At 44.2% G+C, this 26,822-nt stretch overlaps 1 protein-coding gene across 1 annotated transcript in view; it reads right to left on the reverse strand.

Annotated features, from left to right (window-relative positions):
* LOC143793690 (hippocampus abundant transcript 1 protein-like) overlaps nucleotides 1-26,822 on the reverse strand; it is a gene marked incomplete at its 5' end in the record, with an annotated part of 44,406 nt that overhangs the window by 3,698 nt on the left and 13,886 nt on the right. Inside the window, 8 exons of the mRNA XM_077280727.1 lie at nucleotides 3,673-3,785; nucleotides 4,235-4,306; nucleotides 4,476-4,589; nucleotides 5,053-5,271; nucleotides 6,889-7,003; nucleotides 7,117-7,244; nucleotides 20,290-20,352; nucleotides 23,095-23,190. Coding sequence (XP_077136842.1) covers nucleotides 3,673-3,785; nucleotides 4,235-4,306; nucleotides 4,476-4,589; nucleotides 5,053-5,271; nucleotides 6,889-7,003; nucleotides 7,117-7,244; nucleotides 20,290-20,352; nucleotides 23,095-23,190 — 920 coding nt within the window. The remainder of the gene's footprint in view (nucleotides 1-3,672; nucleotides 3,786-4,234; nucleotides 4,307-4,475; nucleotides 4,590-5,052; nucleotides 5,272-6,888; nucleotides 7,004-7,116; nucleotides 7,245-20,289; nucleotides 20,353-23,094; nucleotides 23,191-26,822) is intronic.

Genomic DNA, 26,822 nt, shown 5'->3' on the forward strand with positions numbered 1-26,822 from the left:
TGCGACCTGAAAAACATCATTTTGGAGTTTTGATCAGGTTACTTAATTTTGCATTTTGATGTGGGATTTTATGGGCACAGTGGTAAACAGCAGCAGGCGACGCTCGGCTCCACTACCCGCTGTTCGCTGCAGATGATGGCTGTGCAACATAGCTATTATCTGACAGGAATGATGCCACTAGAGTTTGAATCAAAGTCAGGGACCCGACACGTGATGTAATAGTACATCATATGTTAGGATGGGGTTAAATGGATCATTTTTTCATACTGCTAGTCTTTTCTTGGGACGCTGTTACTAGAAAACACTGCAATTCCACAGGAAGTCCTGACATAGGAGCTGTATCATAAGCACGCATGCTGGACATGCCAGAGAAGGACTGCGACAGAAAAGAAAAGGCTTCGCAGCTGACTGAGCATAAAAGATTTTCTGTCTCCAGCATCAAACCTCCATGGACAGTCAGATGAGAAGATGTATCTCTTCTCCTGTCACAGCCCTTCTCTGGCAGCTCCAGTGAGTGCTTACAATGAGGCTATGTGCACACGTCAGGATTTCTTGCAGAAATTTCCTGAACAAAACCGGACATTTTCTGCAAGAAATCCGCATGCGGATTTTTGGAGCTTTTTTTCCGCATATTTCTTGCGTTTTTTTTCCGGAGGTTCTGGGATGCAATAATATAGTGGGAAATCCGCAAAAAAAAATCGGCAAAATTAATGAACATGCTGTGTTTTTTTCCGTATTGCGTTTATTTCGCAGAAAAAAAACCAACATATGAACAGAAATTGCAGAATGCATTCTAAATGATGGGATGCATATGTATGCGTATTTTAAGTGTTTTTATCGCAAAAAAAAAACCAGCAAAAAATCCGGAACGTGTGCACACAGCCTAAAGTTTCTCTGTCAGTTGAGACACAGGTCTCAGAAGCGCTGTTTCTTCAGGCTGCAGCCTAGCACAAGACTGGGACTGCTGCCTTTTGAATTACGTGATGGGGACCATTGTACTACACACTTGGAGAATTGACTTACAAAAATAGCTTTTTATAAATATTACTTTTAATAAAATGATTAAGAAGCAATACCCAACAAAAACAAATGTGTGCACCATAAAAACCACTTTGCTCTAGGGTAGTCAATGTGCAGATTGGAAGGACAATAAACAGAAATCACCAATAGCAGACACCCTACACTACCTCTCAGTCTACCTGACAGCAGAGGTTGTCACCTTAACCCCTTCGTGACCCCAGCTTTTTTTGGTTTTGCGTTTTCGTTTTTCGCTCCCCTCCTTCCCAGAACGATAACTTTTTTATTTTTCTGTCAATATGGCCATGTGAGGGCTTATTTTTTGCAGGACAAGTTGTACTTTTGAACAACATCATTGGTTTTAGCATGTCGTGTACTAGAAAACAGGAAAACAAAATTCCAAGTGCGGTGAAATTGCAAAAAAAGTGCAATCCCACTCTTGTTTTATGCTTGGCTTTTTTGCTAGATTCACTAAATGCTAAAACTGACCTGATATTATGATTCTCCTGGTCATTGTGAGTTAATAGACACCTAACATGTCTAGGTTATTTTTTATCTAAGTGGTGAAAAAAATTCCAAACTTTGCTTTAAAAAAAAAAAAAAAAATTGTGCAATTTTCCGATACCCGTAGCGTCTCCATTTTTCATGATCTGGGACTGGGTGAGGGCTTATTTTTTGCGTGCCGAGCTGACGTTTTTAAATTATACCATTTTGGTGCAGATACATTCTGCTGATTGCCCGTTATTGCATTTTTTGCGACCAAAAAAATTTAATTTTGGCATTTCTAATTTTTTTCTCGCTCTGCCGTTTAGCCATCAGGTTAATCCTTTTTTTAATTGATAGCTCGGTCGATTCTGAACGCGGTGATACCAAATATGTGTATATTTGATTTTGTTTTTATTTTATTTTGAATGCGGCGAAAGGGGGGTGATTTAAACTTTTATTTTTTTCAGATTTTTTAAAACATTTCTTTTTTTACCTTTGCCATGCTTCAATAGCCTCCATGGGAGGCTAGAAGCTGGCACAACTCAATCGCCTCTGCTACATAGGAGCGATGCATAGATCGCTCCTATGTAGCTGAATTACTGCATTGCTATGAGCGCCGACCACAGGGTGGCGCTCACAGCAATCCGGCATCAACAACCATAGAGGTCTTCAACAGACCTCTGGTTGTCATGCCGACGCATCTTTGACCCCCGATCACATGACGGGGGTCAGCGATGCGCTCATTTCCGACCCGATAACCGGAAGCGCTTGTTAAATGCCGCTGTCAGCGTTTGACAGCGGCATTTAGCTAGTTAATAGCAGAGAGAGGATCACGATTCCACCAGCCGCTATTGTGGGCACATGTCAGCTGTACAAAACAGCTGACATGTCCCGGCTTTGATGCGGGCTCACCGCTGGGGCCCGCATCTAAGCGGGGGTTCTGACCTCGGATGTACTATCCCGTCCGAGGTCAAAAGAGGGTTAACCCAGCAATACAAGTGGCGCCCCCGCTCAGTGTGGTCTGTCCCTGTCAAACCCTGCCCTAAAGCACCACCAATATTAGAATAGAAGGGTAACAGGGCCAAAGAAATACATAAACCAGTTTAAAAACAAACAAACACCTTAATAAGTATGGTAATTACTTTATCATCCTATAATAATGCTAGCTGATCGTGGGAGAAGGCACCCTAAAACTGTACACACGTGGCACTCCCACTCCAATGTCGACTGTCCCTGATATGCCCTACGTAGTCCTACATATCTCTGGAAAACCATAAGCTGTTGGGCCCATGGGTTAACATACAATGACAGGGACTGCTCAATATCCCAGGCAAAGGATGATGACCCACTTGTAAAGGTGTTATTTGTGTAGAATGGCAGTATAACAAGAAACAAACCTCACAGTTGGTAGCCATAACATGGCTGAGCAGCAACAATACAATCATTGGCTAATATAGGATGTAGATGTATCTATTAATAAGGCAGTCCATATGCTGTAAGAGAGAAAGAATCACTCCTTCAAGTAAGTATATGGAACATGCCTTGTAACTTATCAGTCCACATGCTAAATCGAGATGCATTTTCCCTCCAGATGATGGTTCCTCAGGAGAACTTGGAAATAAAGCATTAAGATAAATGTCCTAGCTGATGGTGTGCACATATGAATGGATATACACACTATTTTTTGGCCTTGTTAACCATCTATACTGAGATTAATGGGGAGTTTTAGGACAGGGCTTAACAGGAACAAAGCACGTTGAGTGGTGGCTCCACTTGTATTGCTGGGTTAGGGTGACAACCTCTGCGGTCAGGTAGAATGAGAGTAGTGCAGGGTGTCTGCTATTGGTAATTTCTGTTTATTGTCCTCCCAATCTGGTGTTATTGGAGCGTGCTCGGGTGCTAACTGAGTGTCTTCAACATGCTCGAAAAATATGTCCAAGTCCCTGCTCCTTTATGTCTCGCAGATGCTTGACATCCGCAACACTTACGGGGATTGCCTGTTTGTTAGACAATCCCTCATGTGTTGCTGCTGTCGAACAGCCCTGAGACATGCACCCGTGGGGACTGGAACATTTCTCGAGCACGCTGAAGACACTCGGTTAGCACCTGAGCATGGTCGGATAACACCTCATCAGAGCACGTTCGCTCATCAGTAGTAACTATACTTACCATGGTTGGGAACCAAATCCATACCAGGCCAGCTGGAACATTTGGAAACCAAGACCAAGCAGAACAGTATTTTTGTTTCCAATGGAGCGCATCAATATACTGAGAAACACAGTCTGAAAAGATACAAAAGAAAACAGGCATATAGCATATCACAAGAACCGGCTTTAATAAAAGAGTTCAGATGGCCTATATAGAAGAATTGTTTGGTAGGACAAGGAGTGAAAAGGACATACACCAGCTGCATTGTATGTAACTTCCAAACACAGGGGAAAAATGTTCCTCAACTCTGGCAACACCTATCAGCATGGCTGAACTAGTCATCCTTAGCTTTATAATATACACGTGACCTCCAACCTATAAAAGAAAATACCTAAGTATGCAAGACGTTAAGATTTCTGTATAAGATGCATCAAGGATGAGCGGGTAAGTGACCTCAACTGTGAGGTTGGAGGAAGCCAAGGTGAAGGCACAGTGACCTCGCGGTGGTTGCAGATAATGGATGATATAGAATAGACCAAGATAAAGACCTCAATATAAAAACGCAAGAAAGGTAAGTACATACCTGAGCCACGATGGACAAAATCCCCACCACTGCTATGAACGCTGCAATGCTACCCTGATTAAAGCCTATGATCTGCAACAAGACACAACGAGCATTACCGCCACATACCATATTATATACGAATGGTGACATTAAAAATAGGTCGACTTCAAGACTATATAAGGGAAATGCACATTTTTTTCCCCATGCTCCCAAGTTTTTAGGATGAGGGATTATGAAAGCAGTTAAAGAAAAAACCTACCTGCTTAAGATAAAGGAAAAAACTAGAATATTGTCCAGCTTCTGGCAAATAGGAAAAGAAAACTGTGATACAGATTAGCAGGACCGTGGTGTCTTTCCCAATCTTTTTAAGTGACTGAAAGAAAAAGGAGAAAAAGCTTTTAGAAAATACATAAAAAAAAACCAAAACACAACACACATCAGGTTTTACGTTACAGCTCAATTAGCAAAGTCTGCAGTAATTCTACGTGCTGCAGAATCCTCACTATGCGGCCACTGGTACGACACCTGGGTTTTTCCGCTGCCAGTAGGTACACAATTCGCGCACACATTTTACTCCATGCAGACTGTACTCCCTAGTGAGATCTAGGCTACATACTACTCTGCTTTGGCTGTAATTCAACATTTTAGAGGACGATTATCATTGACCTTGTGTCAGGTTTTGGTCAATAAAAAAAAAGAAAATAAGTTTTGCAAAAGTTACAAAAAGTTACACCGTAATGCATTTTATCACCCACCCGACTACATGGAACAAGTAGGGAACCAGAACCAGAACTACTGCATAGCACGAAGTAGTAAGAAAGACAGGAGAGTCTTACAGAAAATGGGTCGGCTTGTTCCCAGGAGATCTGTGCTCCCCAGAAGTTGGGTCTCATTTTGTCTCGCAGAGATTCGGGCACCACCAGTAAGATGAAGCAGATATCCAGCAATGCCACCACAGTGGCCAGAAGAACGACCAAGTTATCGCCATAAAATGTGGAGATGTAAGCACCAATCGCGGGACTTGTAACCAGACTCGCTGCAAATGTAGCAGACACCTGTGAACGCAAGAAATGGGGATAAATGTAAAGGACCACAAATATTAAAGGCACCAAGTGTCAGAGGAGTATCCATTAAAAAAAGAACGCAGAGCCACATTAGATTAAGTATGAGCACACTCCAAGTCCCAAAAATACTGCATTTATTGGAGGTATTATGGCACATTTACATTTAAAAACACCACTTTGCCATGATACAATAATTAGGCTGCCCACGGCAATCCCCTGGCTCCCTTACATACTATGAATATGCCATAAGCCATGACACGTTTCGGTTTACATCGCACAGACTGCTGTTCTATAACCTCAGACATAAGCTGCCCAATTCTCCAGTGTCCAAAGGGCGGACTAGTTAAGAGACTCTGAAGATGTTCTTTTGATGGCCATAGGTTTCCTTGTCTGAAATGTAACACTAAAATTGCCCTTTTTAAACCAGGAATTGAAAATGAAATCCTCTACTGCAGGGGAAATAAAGTGGATTACCCAAGATAGGGTACATGGATGAATATAATGGCAAAATGGACGATCGAACCGAAGGATTGTTGCAACACACAGGTGGTCCCAAACAAAGGATGAGCTTGGAGTGTAAAAACCGTAGATAAATCAGGCCAGTTATTAGTGCTTGTAACATTTGGTTCAATCCCAACCCATACTTTCCAAGACCCATTACTGCACCAATCCAGAACTCTAGAAAGGTGCAATTTATATAATATGATCTGAAATCACGTAGCCCTATACCCCGTGTGGCGCTACGTCTACATCAGACAAAACAGGGATTCTATGAAAACGACACCAAGCCGTCCAGTGATACATCGCTGGAATCAGGCTCCCTGCCCTTACATTATACTTTTCTCAGATTACATAGCAAAAACCTGCTGACCGACTCCCTCCTAGTTAACCACTCATTTTCTGACCAGTCTGCTTATTACTGTGAAATAAAGAATTCTTGTTCTTCCTACACAGCAGACAGTACAGCGAACACAGAAACATGAGCCAAGTAAGAAATGCTAAGCCCGACATCCCGAGCTGTGGAAACCTCCGATTACTGTGGCTATATCCAGTTCCAGCTAATTGAAAAGTAGAAGACTCAACAATGTTTCTTTCGGAGGATTCTGCTGGAGGAGTTTTAAAGTTTATTCAGAAAAAAAAATAATGCCGTATTAATGTTATAATAGTTATTTCCCAAGCACCAGCTCAGTCCCCATGTGGTGGTTGCAGTGGTGAAGACAGTGCCTAGAAAAGAAGACGCACAAAACAAAGTTATCATGTTTTTGTTTTCTTTTTGCCAACGATAAAAATAATAAATTGAAACAGGTCATCTAGTAGGTAGCAGTCTGCCGAACAGTTCATCAGATCAAAGTCACCCGACTCCCACATACACATGGGCTCTAGGCTGAGCGTTCATGTTTTCAAAAACAGGGAAAGCCACTGCCAGACACTTTTGGCAGCAGCTTATCCCCCTAAAAACAAAAATAACCCTGATGACATCCTAAACAAAGTGTTGAAACTAATCTGTAGGCCTTCTACTTTCCCAGAGTTACATAATAATCACACTCCAAGAAACCAAGTAACAGATTTTCTTAGAAGACACAGGCTAGCAATAGAAAGTCCACTCACCAAGCCATACGCTGTACTTCTTTCATGTTCCTGTGTAATGTCCGCAACATAGGCAAAAATCACAGAGAAAGTAACAGAAAATGCTCCAGACACTGAAATCATTGCAAAATACCACCTGCAGGGAGAAAAGGGATAGATGTCATATACACCTGCACATGCCCCCCATTCTATGTGACCCCACTGTATGGTGGCATCTGCCATCTGATGACATGTGCCACGCTCACTTACCAGGGGCTTATCCTCATCAGTGGAATAGGGGCACAGGTAAAGAACACCGTTATAAGCAGGAAAGACTTTCTCCCGTAAACATCTGATAAAGCACCTATGAGAGGAGCACACATAAACGACAGGAAGCCCTGAAGAATAGAAGAAAACCACAAATTAATGTTCTCAGAACTACAACTACAGGTATAAAAAAAAGCAGTGGAAATAGTCTGAGCATTACTTTCTACTGCCTAGTAACCCGGAAATTATAGTAAGAAATGGTGAGCTAGCTGGACAAATACGGTAGACTGCAAGTGTCAGGGTTGGAGAAATCCCTGGGTGCCCTGGATTCTGCTTTTGGCTTGTATTTTAGGATGACGTCCATGAACCATCTACTGACCTCCCTAAATCTGACATCTCCCTCTCCGTGGGTGGCACCACAATAACGCCCCGGCAGAAGGCGCGTTGTCTGGTTGTTATATGCTTGACACCAATCTTTCTTCACTTCCCATATATAATTTCTAGCCCTCTCGTGGCTTGCACTTAAAGAACATCTCTAGAATCTGCCCCTTTCTCACCATAGAAACAACAAAAACCCTCACTGTCGCCCTGATCCACTCCCGCCTGGACTACTGTAATTATCTATTGATTGGCCTCTCCCTCACTCTCAAGTTCATCCTTAACGCAGCAGCCAGGGTCATCCATCTGGCTAATTGGTACTTGGATACCTGTGTACCAGTCATTGCACTGGTTGCCCCTACATTTACACTGCTTGCTTTCACCCACAAAGCTCTCCACAGTGCGGCACCTCAATACATCTCCTCCTTCATTTCTGTTTATCGGCCTACCCATCTTCTATGCTCCGCAAGCGACTCTCAACCAACATATTTTTCGAGCACCCTGAAGACACTCTGTTAGCACATGAGAATGCTCGGATAACACCTTATACCGTTACGGTCGCTCATCACTTGTTACTATCACTTCTACTTGAGCTCCATGGGACCACTAGATACCAATTCCTTAACGTCCTGGCATACAATGTTGTGACCGGTATATCCTCTTATTACTGGCATTACCTAGCTGCTCCTGCATCACCGCTTGTATAAAAGGGTTGCCGACACTTATAGTAGTCAGTAATAAGCGGAAAACAATAGTAACCTCTCTTTATTACCATACATAGAGAGGATACAGTTCCCCAAGGTGTGACCAAGGAAGTGAAATACTGCAACACTATAAGGGAAAATGTCCCGCGAGGTCTACCAGACTGGACTACTTGCTGTATATTGATAAAAATCACTAAATTATCACTAGAGGACTAGTAAACCTCCGGCCATGTAGTCCTCCATATTCATGAGCTTGTCTAACCATGCCCTCACCACTGATTGGCAGCTTTTTCTGTGCACAGTGTAAATGGAGAGCTATCAGCGGTGTGGGCGGGGCTATCAAAACTGCAGTAAGCAGCCCAGTAAGTGATACATCACAGGAATCGGGGTCTCAGTCTCTACATCACGCTGCTCTCGGATGAGGGTAGCAAATACCTGGTATCAGTCAATGTCTTATTGTAATTATTCCATTTTCTAAAATAATCATAATTTGTAACCAAAGCTTCTCTTCTCAGCAGACCTGTGTCCCTCCATGGTTATAGACTACAAACCAACCCTGTGTAGACTGATCCCACATCCCAAACCTTCTTTTGTCTCAATCCCCCTCCAATGGTAGATTATAAGCCCCGATGGGAAAAGTTCTGTGTCACCAACAAGACTGAGGAATTAGAATTCATACTGTTGGAAGACAATTCGGATATAGTGGGATAATGGAGACATGGCTGGGCTGCTAATTTACAGGGCTACAGCACAAGATAAATCAGTGATACCATTAATTCTCCATTACATGTCACCTGCTTAGGCTTCTTTCACACTAGCGTCGGGCTCGGCCCGTCGCTGTGCGTCGGGCCGAGGTCCCCGACGCTAGCGTTGTCCCCGCCGCACAACGGGGGCAGCGGATGCATTTTTCCAGCGCATCCGCTGCGCCATTGTGAGGTGCGGGGAAGTGCGGGGAGGTGGGGGCGGAGTTCCGTTACATGTAACGTTTTTTGCTCCCGACGGTCTGCCACAGCACGGCGCAACCGTCGCAGGACAGTTGCGACGTGTGTCATTGCGTCGCAAATGCGTCGCTAATGTTAGTCAATGCAGAAAAAACGCATCCTGCAAGCACTTTTGCAGGATGCGTTTTTTCGGCAAAACGACGCATTTGCGACGTAATGCAGTTAACGCTAGTGTGAAAGTAGCCTTAACCGGCAGGAAGCGTCGCAATCGCTAAAGACAAATTCCGGGCCCGGATGGCATACACCCCCATCAAAAAAAAAAAAAAAAGGGGCTGGTGTCACTAATTACATACAGTATCAGCTTTTAATACCCATGGTAGAAATAAGACATCTCATCCTTCAGAGGTTTGAGGGGAAAGATGACAAATTCTTTGCAAACCTTATTTATCAGCAAAATTTGTCATGCCAACTAATACAACGTTGCGGCAATCCGACTCGAAATTTGCTTCCAATCCATAACTTAAAGGGCATAAATATAACAACGGATCATATTTGTGGAAGCCAGCTGGCACCCACAGGAGCGCCCACTACCAAGCTGTCACAATATTAAAAGACAAATACACAAACAGCCTTATTAAAACTACGACTAGTGTCGCACAGTGAAACGCTCTACTCTAGTCCTACACATGTATTTTTCCTTGTCTTTGATTGAACTGAATGTATCTCTACTATATTGTGCTGTGTCGGTGTACACATTTAACAAAACTAGGTGTCCAGCCTCAGAGCCCCCAAACCTTAAAGGGAACTTGTTTAGCCATACACACAGCCCTGACTGTGAGGTAGCGAGGACATTCTGGAGCATGAGGCGCAAAGCAGATTCATATATAGATTTGTGGGGAAAGATTCACAATAACCTGTATTTTATTCATTTAACTGCGAATTTTCATTATTCATTTTATCGTATCAGATCCTGAAAATGAACGAAAAAATTGCCAAGTGGGGTAAAACGATAAAAACATAAGAAAAATAACGGAATTGCATTGTGGTTTTTTTCTTTAAACAGCATTCAGTGTGTGGTAAAATGACCTGACAATATGACGGCGTGTCGCCATTTTTCAGAGACCCATAACGCACCGTTTATTTTCTGTCAATGTGGCTGTGAGAGGGCTCATCTTTTACGCACTGAACCGTAGTTCTTACGGATACCATACTGACCTACATAAAAGCGTTTTGACTTTTACGGACATGAAGGTACAAAATTGGTACAGATTACATTGATCTAGGGACAAAGTACTGTTAAACACTGACCACAAATCCCTAGGATAGTTCATCAATATGTGACTGGGGGAGGTCTGGTGGAGGTCTGGTGGAGGTCTGGGGGAGGTCTGGGGGAGGTCTGGGGGAGGTCTGACTTCAGCAACTCCTACCAAGCACAAGAAAGCACCCACGGCATCCTATGGAGTACGATAACACTCTCCTCTCATCTGTCCGCCTGACTGGTTGACTTTATTTCAATCTTGCCCCTTCATACATAAAAGTCCTTTGATTTCCACCACAGAATGTGAGACTCTATACCACACAGCACTGGAGGGTTGATAACCATCCTATCAGGCATCAATAGGCTGGACTTGAACACCGGTGATAGGGGTACCTCAAAACGGTGATGGAAATTAAATATCTCGTCTAAAGCAAGCCTGTCGAAAGAACGGGGAACAGGCTAGTCTGTGTGTGGTAGAATGTTTTCCAACAGGAAGACCTGGGTAGGTTAATGGAGTGTCTCATTTATTAAATCCCTTCTGGGCGATTCTACTCAGTGATTGACAGTCTTCCCTGCATGTATACCAGGACCAACCATAGGACAGGACTGCCCACCGGACTTGTGCATCAAATGTGCAGAATAGGATTTAATCATGGCAGTGTATCCGAGTAAGGTCCCACAGGGACCTGCAATGCTGCTTGAGTCATCAGATCTGTGGTCAGGAGAATCTTAACCTCATAACAGCCAAGCGCCATAAATCTACAGAACTTGATCCTGGCCGGCTTTAACCCAACGCTATTGAAAATTTAGAGCTCCTGCAACCTGGCATAAGGTCAGAGGCTGAGCTGTCAGACAAGCGAAGGATCTTGGAGAACATGCTACCGCATCTATCTCCTATTTCTTCAGCTGCATAGTTGTCGTTTTTTCGTGACACAATGTACTTTAAGTTAGTTGTAAATTTAAGTAGATATATTTTGCGTTTGTGAAGACTTTTGTTGAATATTTTGAAAAATTCACAACTTTCAATCTTTATATCCTTAAACCTGTTAGTCAGTCAAACTGTACAAAATTATTAACAACATTTCCCATATGTCTACTTTACCTCTGCATCATTTTTCAAATGTAATTTTATTTTGTAAGGATGATAGAAGGGTTAAAAGTTTAATAGCAATTTTAATTTATAATTTTTTTTTCTCAAGAAATTTACAAAACTTGTTTCTTAAGGCTATGTGCACACGTTGCAGATTCGTGTGCGGATTTTTCCGCTCAGTTTTTGAAAAATCCTCAGGTAAAATGCACTGCGCTATACCTGCGGATTACCCGCGGATTTTGTGCGGATTTCACCTTCGTTTTAACGCAGGATTCCTATTGAGGAGCAGGTGTAAAACGCTGTGGAATCCGCACAAAGAATTGACATGCTGCGGAAAATGCAATGCAGCGTTTCCGCGTGGTATTTTCCGCAGCATGTGCACTGTGGATTTGATTTTCCATAGGTTTACATGGTACTGTAGACCGGATGGAAAACTGCTGCGTATCCACAGCGTGTGCACAGACCCTTAGGGTGAGTTTCCACGGTCAGTAAACGCTGCGTGTTTGACGCTGCGCAGAGCTGCAGCGTCAAACACGCAGCGTCAAACACGCAGCGTCCAGATGTTCCAGCATAGTGGAGGGGATTGTAGGAAATCCTGTCTCCACTATGCGTGGAAACCCGCATCCGTCTTCCCTGCGACTCCGGACATGCTGCGCGTCTTTTCAGATCGCAGCATGTCCGTACACCTTGCAGAGACGCAACATCCCCGCAAGGCATATCACAGGGCGCTATGGGAGAGAGCGATGATCCCGGATGTGTACAGTTAACACATCCGGCATCATCGCGTCCCAGAAAGGGGGCGGGGCTTAGCCCCGAGCGGCTTCGCCGCTGCGGCGATACCGCCGGCCATCCTGACCATGGACACATACCCTTAGGGACCTATTCAGATTGAAATGGACTCTGAGGGGCCTATACATTGGAAATCCCAAGATTGTGATGCCATTTTAAAAATCGCACCCCTCAAATACTTAAAAACTGCTGTTAAGAAATTTCTTAACCCTTCATAGGAATTAGTACAAAGTGGAATGGGAAAACAAATCGTACTTTTTACTCTAAAATGTTGCACTATCTCCAACTGTTTCACTTTTGCAAGGAATAGGACAAGAAAACGGACCCCACTATTTGCCAGCTAGTTTCTTCTGAGTGCGCCGATACCCCACATGTGGTCAAAAACACGTTTCCACATAAGGCAGGGCTCGCAAGCGAAGGAGCAAAAATTTCAGCACCTAAAGGCACCCAAACAGCAGAAAACCGCTACAAATGACTCCGTTATGGAAGCTACACCCATCGAGGATTTTATCCAGGGGTATAGTGAGCATTTTGAACTCACAGGTAATACACAAAATTTCATAACATTAGGTCGTCATTTTTTTTTTTGCTTTAGCTCCAAATTTTTCACTTTTGCAGTGGACCTACAGTTTGTTACCCACTTTCTTCTGAGCATGGCACTATCCCCACATGTGGTCAAAAAGCTGTTTGGACACATGACAGGGCTGGGAAGGGAAGGACCATCATTTGGTATTTGGAAGGTGAATTTGGCTGCCATAGATTGACGACACCATGTCTCATGTGCAGAGCCCCTGAGGTAACAAAACGGCAGAAACACCCACAAGTGTCTCCATTTTGGAAACTAGAAAAGAATTCATCTAGGGTGTACTGAGCTTTTTTTTTTTCTCAAATTAAGAACAATTACAGACAAAAAATACAGCAAATCTCACCTCCCAACGCAGTACAAGTCATATGAAAGTGCAAAAGATGGACCACAGTTCGCCAAATGAGAAGATGCCTTGCTTAGTTACCGTTCGTTATAACCGAGTTTAAATACAGATGAATACGAGCATGCTAGATAAAGTATCGCCAAGAAATGTAATGCATCTGGAATGGATTTACTGCATAGTCCTAGCTCTTCAGAACAGACCTCAACGGTATCGCTGTAACTCTCTCGATGCCAATCCTGACCTACCAATCCATGGTACTGAGCCTATATAACCTACAGGTGATTCACACAACTTTATAAACATCTAGATGTGAAAAGTCCCTGGGGAGCTAGAATAGCAGAAACACCCACAAGTGACCCCATACTGCTTAAGGAATTTATCTAGGGGTGTGGTATTTTGACCCCACAGGTGCCTCTCAGAATTTTATAACATTAAAAAGTGGAAATATAGCATTATAGTGGTAAAAATGCAATTTTTTTTATATTTGTTGAAAATCTGTCATTTACACAAGGGTTAATAGGTGGAACTGGACCCCACAATTTATTGCGCAATTTCTCTCCAACACAGTGATGCCAAATATGTTGTCAGAAACCACTGTTAGGCCACACGTCGGGGCTGAGAAGGCAGGAGCGCCATTTGGCTTCTGGAGCACAGATTTTGCTAGAATTGTCTGTGGCCGACATTTCCGGAGCACCGAAGGTGCCAGAACAGCAGAAAAACCCCAAAACTGACCCCATTGTAGAAATTGCACCTCTCAATGAATTCATCTACGGCTGCAGTGACTATTTTGTAACATCCACGTCATGCTTTATTCTGAAGACTTGCAAATATGCCAGTCTAGTGCCCACACATTGTGCCCCCCTACATTTTAAAGCCCCCATACATCGTGCCCAGCTTGAGCTTCTGGAGACATGCACTACATAAATTGTTAATTGGGCTCTCCCCGCTACAATAATGTCAAACTAAGGGTATGTGTCCACGGTCAGGATTGCACCAGGATTTGGTCAGGATTTTACGCAGGTAATATCTGCACCAAATCTGCACCTGAGGTCACCTGCGTTTTTCATGCAGTTTGAGCATTGTAAGGACATGCTGCGTTATGAAAAGACGCGTCGCATGTCAGTTTCCGCGGGTCTGCCGCATGCGTCTTTTAATGCACAGTGGAGACGGGATTTCATGAAATCCCCTCCACTATGCTGTAACATCTGGACGCTGCGTGTTCGACGCTGCGGCTCTACGCAGCGTCAAACACGCAGCGTTTCCTGAACGTGGAAACATACCCTTACTGAGGTTAAGGCACTGTGGGGCTCAGAAAAGAGGGAGAATTTGGGGGAACAGATTTCACTGGATTTTATTTGAGGGGCCGGGAGCCGTGTCGCTTTTCCAGAGCCTTTGTTCTACCAGTAACGCAGGAACCTCCTATATTTCCAGTAACAGATGACAGACCTGAGTGGGGGCTAGATGTGTGAGAGAAAGTTTTATTTTTCTTGGTAAGATTTTGGGGTACATAACATTTTTTGATCGCTTTCAGGCTGGGGTCACATTCTTGTGTTCTACGCTGAACACTTACTAGGGGGTTTCCATGTAAATCTCACAAAAATCTACAGTATTTTGCAGATAAGACGCACCGAACCGACGCAACCCAAATTTTCAGGAGGAAAACAGGGAAAATGATTTTTTTTTAAAATAATAAAATGGTGGTTCGTCTTATAGTCAGTTTTTAAAGGTAGTTTAATAAGGGGTAGGGGGCAGCTGCCGTGGAGGGGGGCTGCTGCTCCAAAAAGCTGGCAGCGGCAGAAGTGGGGCGCTCAGTGGTGCGACACTGTGGCAGGCCCCAGGGTATCACAATATGCCAGCGGAGTCCCGTCGGCTCCCAAGATCTCAACCTACGCATGCACCCTCCTCCCATCCAGGGTCAACAGCATCGCCCCACTTCTGGCGCCGCCAGCTTCCTGCAGTAACGACGGCAGCCGCCCCCACCCTTCATCACTGGTCTCATCACTGGTCTCATACTGGCCTTACTCACGTACTGCAGTGACTTACTGACAGAGCCTGGGAGTGCTTATAGCGGGATCTCACAGGTCACCATACCCTGATCACCAGATGACCCCATGATACCATGGCAACGACTGGCACCTGCGCTAACAATCGTGGGTAGTCTATTCTGCCATAGGGGGTCTTTTAACCACTTAAGATACCATTGTCGCAATTGACAGCGGTATTTAAGGGGTTATTCGTACCCTATTGGCCAGTATTTGAACCAGAGCCTAGTTGTTGTGTACCGCTGACACCAGCGGAAATTGCACCCGTGGAGGGGGGGCCGGGGAGATCATTGATGAGGGAATGAGGTAATTTAACGCCTGCTATTTTCTCACGTATTGACGGTTGTCAAAAGGTTAAAGAGCAAAAAAATAAAATCAAAGTAAAAAAAAAAAAAAAAACATTCACCAGGGGTCCAGCAATGTTTGATGAGCTCCTGGACAACAAATTACGTAACAAAAGCCACTTTTAAAAATCATGTGTAAAATAAAGGAAACAAAAAGTCCCCTTTGCAAAACAATGCAAACAAAAATCAGTATCCACCACATAAATCACATTTAATTTTATTATTATTACGCAAATGTAATAACTTGCACAGTCGCATTCATCAGGTTATTTGTTCAGAAAAAATCAAATTAAAAAAGTATGAAAAAAAAACAAAGTAAAATTCCTTTTCGATATTTGTGTAACAAAAAGTAAAATTTCACAATATTTTATGCTGAATCTGAAAATAAAAAGCTACAAAATAATACAATTTGTCCTGCATAAAACAAAGCGCCATGGAGTCCTGTCACGGGTTCATGTTAACCATATGTGAGCATATGCCAGGACTTTGAAGTGATACATTTATGTAATGTTTTAAGGCGTCCTATGCACTCTAAGATATGGGCATACAGCAATACCCAGTCACAAAGGGTTAACATCATTTAGTCACCAGATGTTCTACATTCACTTAGAGGACTTTCCCATGTGCACTGTTCCAAGGAAAAAAGTTCAGGGAGTTCATGCCAACAACTTCAGCATCCAGCTTCTGTCGCCTCGATGAACTGAACTTCACCAGAACATTGTCGTACCGCTAACACATAAAGATGGGATCTCCAAAAGAGTTTATAGAGTATTTTATTATTATTTATTCGCTTCCAGGAACCGCGCACCAGCCGAGGCAGGGGACCCCCAGCTACCTGAACCGACCGGCCGGGCCTGGGATCCGACGACTCCTCAGGTATTTGTAGGAACAGGGTCACCGTCAGGGACAGGAAACCAACTGATGCATGGGGGAGGTGCCTGTAGGTTTCCTGTCCCTGAAGGGCGGATCCCCTCTCTCGTGGTGCTGTCATGGGAGACCGAATAAAAGGGGTACACAGAATAAAAATAAGCACAATAACCTTAAAGCAATAAATACCTAATAAACCCAAGTCTATATTTGCAGGCTGCAAGAGGAAAACCGTTGAGGAACAGGAAAGCCATTGCACATAAACAATCTCTCGATTTTCCTGATCAGTAATGTGCACAATGAAACAATCAAGAATGACATGGAACAGATCCCAGTGACCACATCTGTTCTAGAGGAGGGTGGAGAGAAACACGCGGCCCCACAGCTGCTGCCGACCTGCAACTCCAGCAAAGCACCACAGAGGCAAAAGCAGGTCGCTGATTCTCGGGTTTAGGAAAAAGAACGGAAGAAAGTGTAATCCTTTAAATTATTACACAACCAGAACAAATTAATTCCTTGAGAAGAGCTTAGCAAGAGCGCTATAATCAACGTGCCGAGCCATTCCCTGCCTTGGCCCATTTCACTAGCATTAAGACCATTCAGAGCAGCAGGAGGGGACGCGCAAAGGAAAAAGGCCTCACACTTCTCACTCAGGATGTGCAAGTCTAAAGTGATTGCGTATAGAATAAAATAAATCAATAACGCAAAAAGAGAAATTTAAAAAAAAAAAAAAAAAAAAAAAAAAAAAAAGAGGTGGGGGATGGGCGGCAATGACACATCCACTGTGCATGTCCATCTGTTGCCTGTTCTTTAAACTGTATACTCAGAACCTGTCCTATTTTCATCCGTTCTGTGAATCAGTTTTGGACATTAAAAGTCTATAGGGGTCCAGAGAATTCTCTTCTGTCGCACTCTCCAGGACCACAAGCAAGGAATAAGAAAACAGGGCCCCAAAATATAAAAAAGGGGCATATCATCGCAATGAAGTGTCAAAATGATAAAAAAAAACAGGAATCGGAAGCAGGTTCAGGAGATCACAAGGATTTTGGCAAGGTAACAAATGCCTTTTTTTTGGGGGGGGGGAAGGGACGTGATATGTCCTCTTAAAGACACAAGGTATCTTCATCCAACATGCTCACCCTGGATTGGAAACTACCTTTCTGCCAACAGAGAATGACTTGGATAAAGCAGGAACATGATGAGAAATCCTATGTATGTTATCCAATAAACAAAATGAAGAGTAGGTGGCGATTACTCAGCGGTAATACTGCAGTTGCCATAAAAAGGATATGTACAAGCCGGCAATGGAGATAGGAGAACTAGTTAACAGATCCGCATGAAATGTAAGCGTGCATGGTCAGTAATAGTGTGAGATGAGTACAGGCCATTGGATCACACAATGTTTTATCAATACGTTTCATCATCTCATCAAACAAATCCTTAGTAGATGCAAAAACGTCTTTATTATTATCTTCCCAAACATCCCTAGATATCCTCCTTCTCTACTTTGAGTGCATTTTTGGGTTTTTTAAACCTCACTTTTTTCGGCTGCCAATCAAGACCTCCATCATTAGGACCCCCATTTGCCTTGATTTACCATGAGTTTTAGCAGTGAAGTCCAGATCAGCGCTAGGAAAGCCTACTGTTCCTCCCTTCCTGAGCACTCCCATAATAAACTATCAGGCTTCTGAGCCAATAAAGACACAGCAGACACTGAAGCATCTAGAGACCCAGACGTAAGCGCATTAGCTTACACTAAGTGTGCACGTAGTAGAGTGCAGCACATCTACTCAATCCTACCGAGACAGCCCATCTAAAAGTCCAGGAAAGTGAAGTTGTCGGGACGATCCTTCCTACTCCAGAGCCCAGAAATAAGGAGGACCATCAGCACGGCATAGGAAATAGCAAGACGGCATTGGTGACCTACATTACATACATTTATTTTAGTCATCCCGCGTTACATCCCCTGCTTGATCAGCGTCTCACCTCGTAAACGCTCTTTTGGATGAATGGGCAAAAATTCCCACCAAAATTTTTTGGATAGCTTTTTTTTGGTGCAGTGAAAACGGATGTTGTGTTTTTTCTCAAATTCGGAGACAGGGGTCGGCAGGGGAGGGGGAGCGGGGGCTGTCTAATTATACTCACCTACTCCCAGCGCGGTCCCTGCAGGTCCCTGGCGCCCCTGCTTCTTCCTGTACTGAGCGGTCACATGGTACCGTTCATTACAGTAATGAATATGCGGCTCCACCTCCCATAGGGGGGGAGCCGCATATTCATTACTGTAATGAGCGGTAACAGTGACGGCTCAGTACAGGAAGAAGCTGCCGGCGCCGGGGAAGCAGGGACTGCACAGCGCCAGTTAGGCGAGTATAACGGGGAGCGCAGCGCTGCGCGATATTCACCTGCTCCTCGTTCCGGCGCCGCTCCGTCTTCAGCGTCTTCTACAGTGTCGTTCAGGCAGAGGGCGCAATGACGTGGTTAGTGTGCACCCTCTGAACGTCAGTGCAGAAGACGCTGAAGATGGAGCGGCGCCGGAACGAAGTCAGGTGAATATTGAAAGTGCCGTGGGCCCTATATGGGGCAAGTGTCTATATGGGGCCATAACGTTTGTGCAGCACTATATGGGGCAAGTGTCTGTATGGGGCCATAACGTTTGTGCAGCACTATATGGGGCAAGTATCTTTATGGAACATCTTATGGGGCCATAATTAACGTTTGTGCAGCATTATATGGAGCAAATATCTTTATGGAGCATCTTATGGAGCCATTATTAACCTTTATGTAGGATTATATGGGGCATATTTTAATATGGAGCATCTTATGGGGTCATCATAAACTTTATGGAGCATTATATGGGGCTCCTGATTCAATATGGATATTCAAAAACACTTAACCTACTGATGTCTCAATTAATTTTACTTTTATTGGTATCTATTTTTAGTTCTGACATTTACCGATAGCTGCTCCATTTCACACCCTAGGCTTATACTCGAGTCATTAAGTTTTCCCAGTTTTTTGTGGCAAACTTAGGGGGGGTCGGCTTATACTCGGGTCGGCTTATACTCGAGTATATACGGTATATAGACGCACCATTATAAATCTGGAGGGCACTGTATGAGCATATTATTGTAGCTAGCCCTATATGGCACACCACATTCCAATATCATATGTAACACAATACATAATTAGCAATATACTTTATTTTTTTTCAGCTTTATGCTTTTTTTTCCTCATTTTTGCTTTACTTTTTTATATTTTTATTCTTATGGAAAATAAAATGTGGTGTGCATAATGTGGATAGTCATCACGACTAGCTGTATACTTCTGAAAACTAATCGGGTGCATTTGGCAAGGAAGCGGAGAGCACAAGCCATTACATGTGACTAGCAGCTTGTCAGAATTAAGGCATGCCAACTATTTATCCCAGCGCTCCGTCACCTTTGACAACTTAACACTCCCTGATAACTGATGATCCTCTAAAGAAACATGCCACTCTGGTAAAGTCCATTGTATTATTCACCTGCACTACTGATTTATGCAAAGGTTTTCAAAAGGACAGTGATCAAGCATGTATGGCCACAACCTATTCGCATAAGAACATAAACGTTTTCTCCATGACTATCTAATGGCTCCTCTTAGCCTACGGACCTCTAAAAAGGTCTGTGCTTCTGATACAAATTTCAGAGAGTAGTCGCCTTTTAATCAGAGGAAAAAAAAAGTTCTGCTACATGACGTTAAGGTCTAGCCCTGGCATTAAGTATCACGATTTATTTCATGTCAATACTGAACAGCTTTAGGCAAGTATAAAAAGAACAAGGGCAGAGGTCCTCTTACCTTAACTCCTTGAATGAGACCATTCATTAGAAAGGTATGTTGGGGAAAGGTTTCATGTAGCACCTGCACAAGAGAGAAAAAAAACACTGATGTGACACAAGATCAAGACTGTAATAGAAAAGGCAGACGGTGATAGATTACAGATGGGCAAACCGATCTGCAGAGCCCTGGTCCAGCAGCCAAGTAACACGGCTGCGGCCACTAGTTCAGAGCCCTGCAACACCTCTTATTTGCAGACATCCCAACTCTTGATTTATAGTCCTTGCACGTCTTCATTGTTGCAAAGCGACATGCGCATGACATTGTGCCATGGGTACAGATCAAAAGTAGTCTGGGAGCATGTGACATCTCCAGTAATGAACACATAGCGATAAGGGTAAGATCAAAAGAGTAGAGTACCCGGAGTATCTGTAGATGCACCTTACCGCACATGATCTGTTTCCAGCAGAACTTTTCTTTGTTAATCTATAGAAGTATGATGGCGAGGGGATGGTTTAGGGTAAAAAAAACTATTGATTTAGTGCAGTTTTTAACTCCCTGCATCAAGCTGGGTGCATGAAGAGAGATAAACAGCTGGGCATGAGCAGCCACCTTTCCATAAAGTGACTGCGAAACAAAAGTCGCTCGGCTGTTTCAAATGTCTCGGCAATCTTAACTGCCCCCAATAGAGATAAATTTTTCAATCTACCGTATATACTTGTGCATAAGCCGAGTTTTCCAGCACTTTTTTTTTTTGTGCTGAAAACACCCCCCTCAGCTTATACACGAGTCACGGTATAGAAAGCCGGAGGGGAGGGGAGGTCGGCAGAGCAGCGAGTGCCAGGAGCCGGCGCACACATCATACTCACCTACCTTTCTGCCCTGGGTGCTGGCACTGCATCTCGTTCCAGCCGCTGGTGCCTGCAGCTCTTCCTGTGCTCAGCGGTCACATGGTACCGCTCATTAAAGGGAACCTGTCACCCCCCCCAGGCGTTTTTAACTAAAAGAGCCACCTTGTACAGCAGTAATGCTGCATTCTGACAAGGTGGCTTATTTAGTTCTGTGTGCTGTAACTGCCGAAATAATCATTTTTATAAATTGTCCAAAATACCTTTCTTCAGTCAAGGAGGCAGGCCTTTCCCCCCTGCTTTAGACGCCACACAGCCATCACTCACATCTTCTTGGCGCCGGGCGCCGCCTCCTCACGGCTGTTTTGAAATGATGCGGCGCCTGCGCTCTTTTCTCCTGCCTTGGGCAGGCGCAGTGAGCGCTGGCGGTCTGTCCTCTGTGCGTACGTAAGCCCTGCCTGTGAATCCCAGCCCCGCAGTGTCTTATGATTTATTCATACTACGGGGCTGGGATTCCTGGGCATGCGCATTGCGTGTCTAAGCCTCTCACCCTCTCCCACCGCCTGCTACAGCGTGTGCATCCTCAGGTGATCCCTCCTCCGTGCAATCGCCTGGAACCTTGCCAAATCCTCACAGCTGGTGTGTGTGTGTGTGTGTGTAGCAGCACACAGAACTAAAAGAGCCACCTTGTCAGAATGCAGCTTTACTGCTGCACAAGTGGCTCTTTTAGTTAAAAACGCCTGGGGGGGTGACAGGTTCCCTTTAAGGTGATGAATATGGACGCGCCTCCACTCCCATAGGGGTGGAGCGTATATTCAACACCTTAATGAGCGGTACCACTGGACCGCTGAGCACAGGAAGAGCTGCAGACAGGCGCCAGCGGCCAGAACATGAAAACATGCACACAGGGATTGGGAATAAGGAGGCATGCATACAGGGAAGGATCGGGGGAGGCATGCATACTAGGACAGGGAAGGGGGAGGCATGCATACAGGGACCGAACGGGGGAGGCATGCATACAGGGAATGAACAGGTGGGGCATGCATACAGGGAATGAACAGGGGAGGCATGCATTCAAGGAAGGAACGGGGGAGGCATTCACACCAGGACAGGGGAGGCATGCAGACAGGGATGGGGAGGCATTCACACCAGGACAGGGGAGGAATGCAGACAGGGATGGGGAGGCATTCATACCAGGACAGGGAAGGGACAGCCATGCATACAATGACAGGGATGAGGGGACAATGCATAACCGGCTTATACTTGAGTCAATAAGCTTACCCAGTTTTCCATGGCAAAAGTAGGTGCCTCGGCTCATACTCGAGTACATATGGTACTATTTATTTATTTTACTCACTTATTTAGTGCCATTAATTCCCTAACACTTTACAGACATTATCATCACTTTCCCCATTGGGGCTCACAATCTAGATTCCCTATCAGTATGACTTTGGAATGTGGGAGGAAACTGTAGAACTCGGAGGAAACCCAGGCAAACATGGGGAGGACATCTAAAGGAATACACCTCCAATGTATACTGTACCTGGTCAGGAACATGCCTGTGATATACAGTCATGCAATTTACAATAATAAAAAACAAAACGGAATTTATGTGCGAATCATAGCGCCCTTTATGTGTATTTGTAGTCCTGGAGTCCACACGGTGGCTCAGTGGTTAGCACTATTGCTTTGCATTGCTATGGCCCTGGGTTCAAATCCCACCAAGGACAACATCTGTAAGGAGTTTTTTATGTTCTCCCCGTGTTTGTGTGGGTTTCCTCCAGGTTCTCCGGTTTCCTCCCACATTCCAAAGACATACTGATAGGGAATCTAGATTGTGAACCCCAATGGAACAGTGATGATGATGTCTGTAAAGCGCTATATAAGCAAAGCATAATTGTAGGATCGCACCATTCATATTAGTCTTTACATAAATAAGCTATACATAAAGAACACAGAATACTGCAGTAATACTCACTACAAGCATTGGCGTTGTTAAAAGACCCCAGGCAAAAAATTCTAGGAAGATGACCACGACCGCATGATACACACTCGGCCTTCCCATTCCTTGTTGCTGTATTCAATGAGAAAAAAAAAACAGATATATTTATAAAGTGCTGTAATAACATACACGCATGATGGCGGTGCAAGCACAGTAATCCATAGCGCCACACAGAGAAGAGGCCAGATCTCTACAATTAGGAGGCAGATTATATTCATATCAAGGTTCTAATATTTTACTAAATAATGGTACAACTAGGAGCTTTTCCACCAACCCAACCTCTGTGTGGACATATCTCCAGCTCGGACAGCACTTTGCTCTGGCTGCTAGAACAACGTTCACACTGCTGCACTTTGGTGAATGTTTTGCATCAGTATTTGTAGCCAAAACCAGAAGTGGGTCCAAAATACGGAGGCAAATAGGGGAATGGAAAGATACCTCTTCGCTTAAGATCCTCTCCTGGTTTCAGCTGAAAATAATATGTGAAAGCGACAGATTTCCACAAAGGGAAATGTTGCAATTTCCCCGCAGGTCTCGCCCCAAAAGCAGCAATAGATAGCTGCAGTGGCTTTTTCAATGCATTTCTTTATCGGGTTCCTGCACTTAAAAATGCAGATTACCTTTTTTTCTGTCTTACATGCATTTTTTTAAAAGCTCACCTCCCTCAAAAAAAAAAAGGGGGAAAATAACCCAACTGGTTATTGTAAAATTAAATCAATACAAATTATTATATATTATTATTTTTATATTATTTACTTTTTTGGGCTGAAAGTGACCCTCTCGGCTTATACTCGAGTCAGTGTCGGTGGGTGAGGGGGAGCGGCGGCTGTCACATACTCACCTGCTCCTGGCGCTTTCCCTGCATGTCCAATGGTCTCCGGGCAGCTCTTCCTGTGTTCAGCGGTCACGTGGTACCGCTCATTACAGTAATGAATATGCACGCATATTCATTACTATAATGATCGGTACGTGACCGCTGAACACAGGAAGATGCCGCCGGCTCCCGTAGACCGTCGGACAGTGAGACGCTGCCAGGGACCGCGCCGGGAGCAGGTGAGTATATCGGGGGAGGTGAGCATTGCGCGATATTCACCTTTCTCGTTCCACCGCTGCGCGCTGCTCTGTCTTCCGTCCTCTGGCTGTGACTGTTCAGGTTTGACTGTTCACGCGATTACTGTGCGCGCCGCCCTCTGCCTGAACAGTCAGTGCGGAGGATGGAAGACAGAGCAGCGCGCAGCGGTGGAACGTGTTAGGTGACTATCGCAAGTGCAGGGGGCCTGAGCGAAGAGAGGTGAGTATGTGATTTTTTTTATTTTAATCGCAGCAACAGCAAATGGGGCAAATGTGTGGAGCATCTTATGGGGCCACAATGTATGGTTCCACAATGTATGGGACATCTCATGGGGCCATAATGTGTGGAGCATCTTATGGGGAATAATGTTTTGAGCATCTTATGGAGCCATAATGTATGGAGCATCTTATGGGGCCATCAACCTTTATCCAGCATTGTATGGGGCAAATGTTTCTATGGAGCATCTTATGGGACCAATATTAACCTTTGTGCAGCATTATATGGGGCATATTTTAATATGGAGCATTATATGGGGCCTATTTTGTATGGAGCATCTTATGTGTCCCATCATGAGCTGTATGGAGCATTATATGGGGCTCCTGATTCAATATGGATATTCAAAAACACTTAACCTACTGATGTCTTAATTAATTTTACTTTTATTGGTATCTATTTTTATTTTTGACATTTACCGGTAGCTGCTGCATTTTCCACCCTAGGCTTATACTCGAGTCAATAAGTTTTCCCAGTTTTTTGTGGCAAAATTAGGGGGGACGGCTTATACTCGAGTATATACGGTATATATATATCTATCATATCACTATATCATGATTACAAAAATCCGATTTAGGGAAGATGTCATTTTTTACGATACCGTAAGGAAGCAAACAGTTACAGCACAGTCGCATTTACGGTGCACAAGAGATTTTTTTTTTCTTTATTTGAAGAGTGAGCTGGTGACAAGCATTAGCACTGGTGACGTCATTTGTTGCTAAGCAGCAATTGTGACCTACAAAACTACCAGTCTGTTAGATATGCAAAGCTCTGTGGACAGGAGCGAGGTGGAGAAAATCTACGCACTTCGCCCAGGTCCTCACTGTGAACTGTGTCACAGCTTTGATCTTTCTAACGTCAGATTAACGACAAGACTTATATAAAACATTTAAAAAAAAGTCAAATGATCCCAAAAAAATAAATAAATAAATCTAATTAAACATTAACCCATTGTACTGAGACCAGTTTAGATACTGTGACATGGTGTCCTCAGATGTCATCCCTGGACATGTCTGCGGAGCTTTCTGCACTAAACATAGCTATGGCCGGATTGTTTACATGGAGCTGGGTATTTCTGGAGTGAAGGAAGACTGAGAACATTTTCTATGTCTTACAATTACAAGATGGTTAAAAAAAAAGGGGGGGGGGGGTAAGCCCATCTATATATAATCGTCTAAGGCCTCTTTCACACTTCAGTTTTTTGGCGTCAGTCTAAAACCGCCAGTTTCCTCAAATAACGGATCCGTCATTTTTTTTTGGCGGATCCGTTATTTTCCCATAGACTTGCATTGGCGACGGATTGTGACGGATGGTCGTCAGTTCCATCCGTCATGCGACGGATCCGTCGAAATTTGGCGGACGTTGTTTAGATATAGACGGACATTGAAACGTTTTTGTCAACGCCGAAATGACGGTTCGCAGCGGTTCCGTCGCGTCCGTCATTCCATAGAATGGCCGCCTATGGGCGACGGATCCGTCGCGACCGTCATTTCGGCGGATACGTCGCCCCAATCCGTTTTTTCAATTGCGCATGCTCCAAAAAGTAGATACTTTTCCCAGACAACCCCCAAGTAACGGATCCGTCAAAAAAATGGATCCGTTGGAACCGTTTTCTCAACAATTGTGACGGATCCGTCGATCCGTCACTATGTCGGAAGTGACTGACGCCAAACAACTGAAGTGTGAAAGAAGCCTAAGGGATACTTCTGTTTGTCTGTCTGTCTGTCACGGAAATCCCGCTTGGTGGCCGCAGCCAGTCCGGCCGCAAATTCGCCCCTCCCTACTCTGTCAGTGCCCCCTCCATACTCCCCTCCAGTCAGCGCTCACACAGGGTTAATGGCTGCGTTACACCGCATTATGCCGCAGTGTAACTCAGTCCGTTACCTCTGCTATTAACCCTGCGTGACCAACTTTTTACTATTCATGCTGCCTATGCAGCATCAATTGTAAAAAGATCGAATGTTAAAAATAATTAAAAAAAAAAAAAAATCATTATATACTCACCTTCCGGCACCTTTCCCGCTGCTCGCGACACTCCGGGCAATGCATTGCGGTCTTCCGAGATGATGACGTAGCGGTCTCGCGAGACGGTGAGACCACTAAGTCATCTGGGTAATTTCGCAATGCATCGCTGGGAACAGAAGCTGGCGGCCGCATTGCGCACATAGGGACAGCTTCGCTGGACACCGGAGGGTGAGTATATAACTATTTTTTATTTTCATTCTTTTTTTTTTTTTTTTTTTTTAACAGGGATATGGTGCCCACAGTGTTATACACTACGCGGGCAGTGTTATACACTACGCGGGCAGTGTTATACACTACGCGGGCAGTGTTATACACTACGCGGGCAGTGTTATAC

Source organism: Ranitomeya variabilis, chromosome 1 (genome assembly GCF_051348905.1).
Source record: "Ranitomeya variabilis isolate aRanVar5 chromosome 1, aRanVar5.hap1, whole genome shotgun sequence".
Lineage (NCBI taxonomy): Eukaryota > Metazoa > Chordata > Amphibia > Anura > Dendrobatidae > Ranitomeya > Ranitomeya variabilis.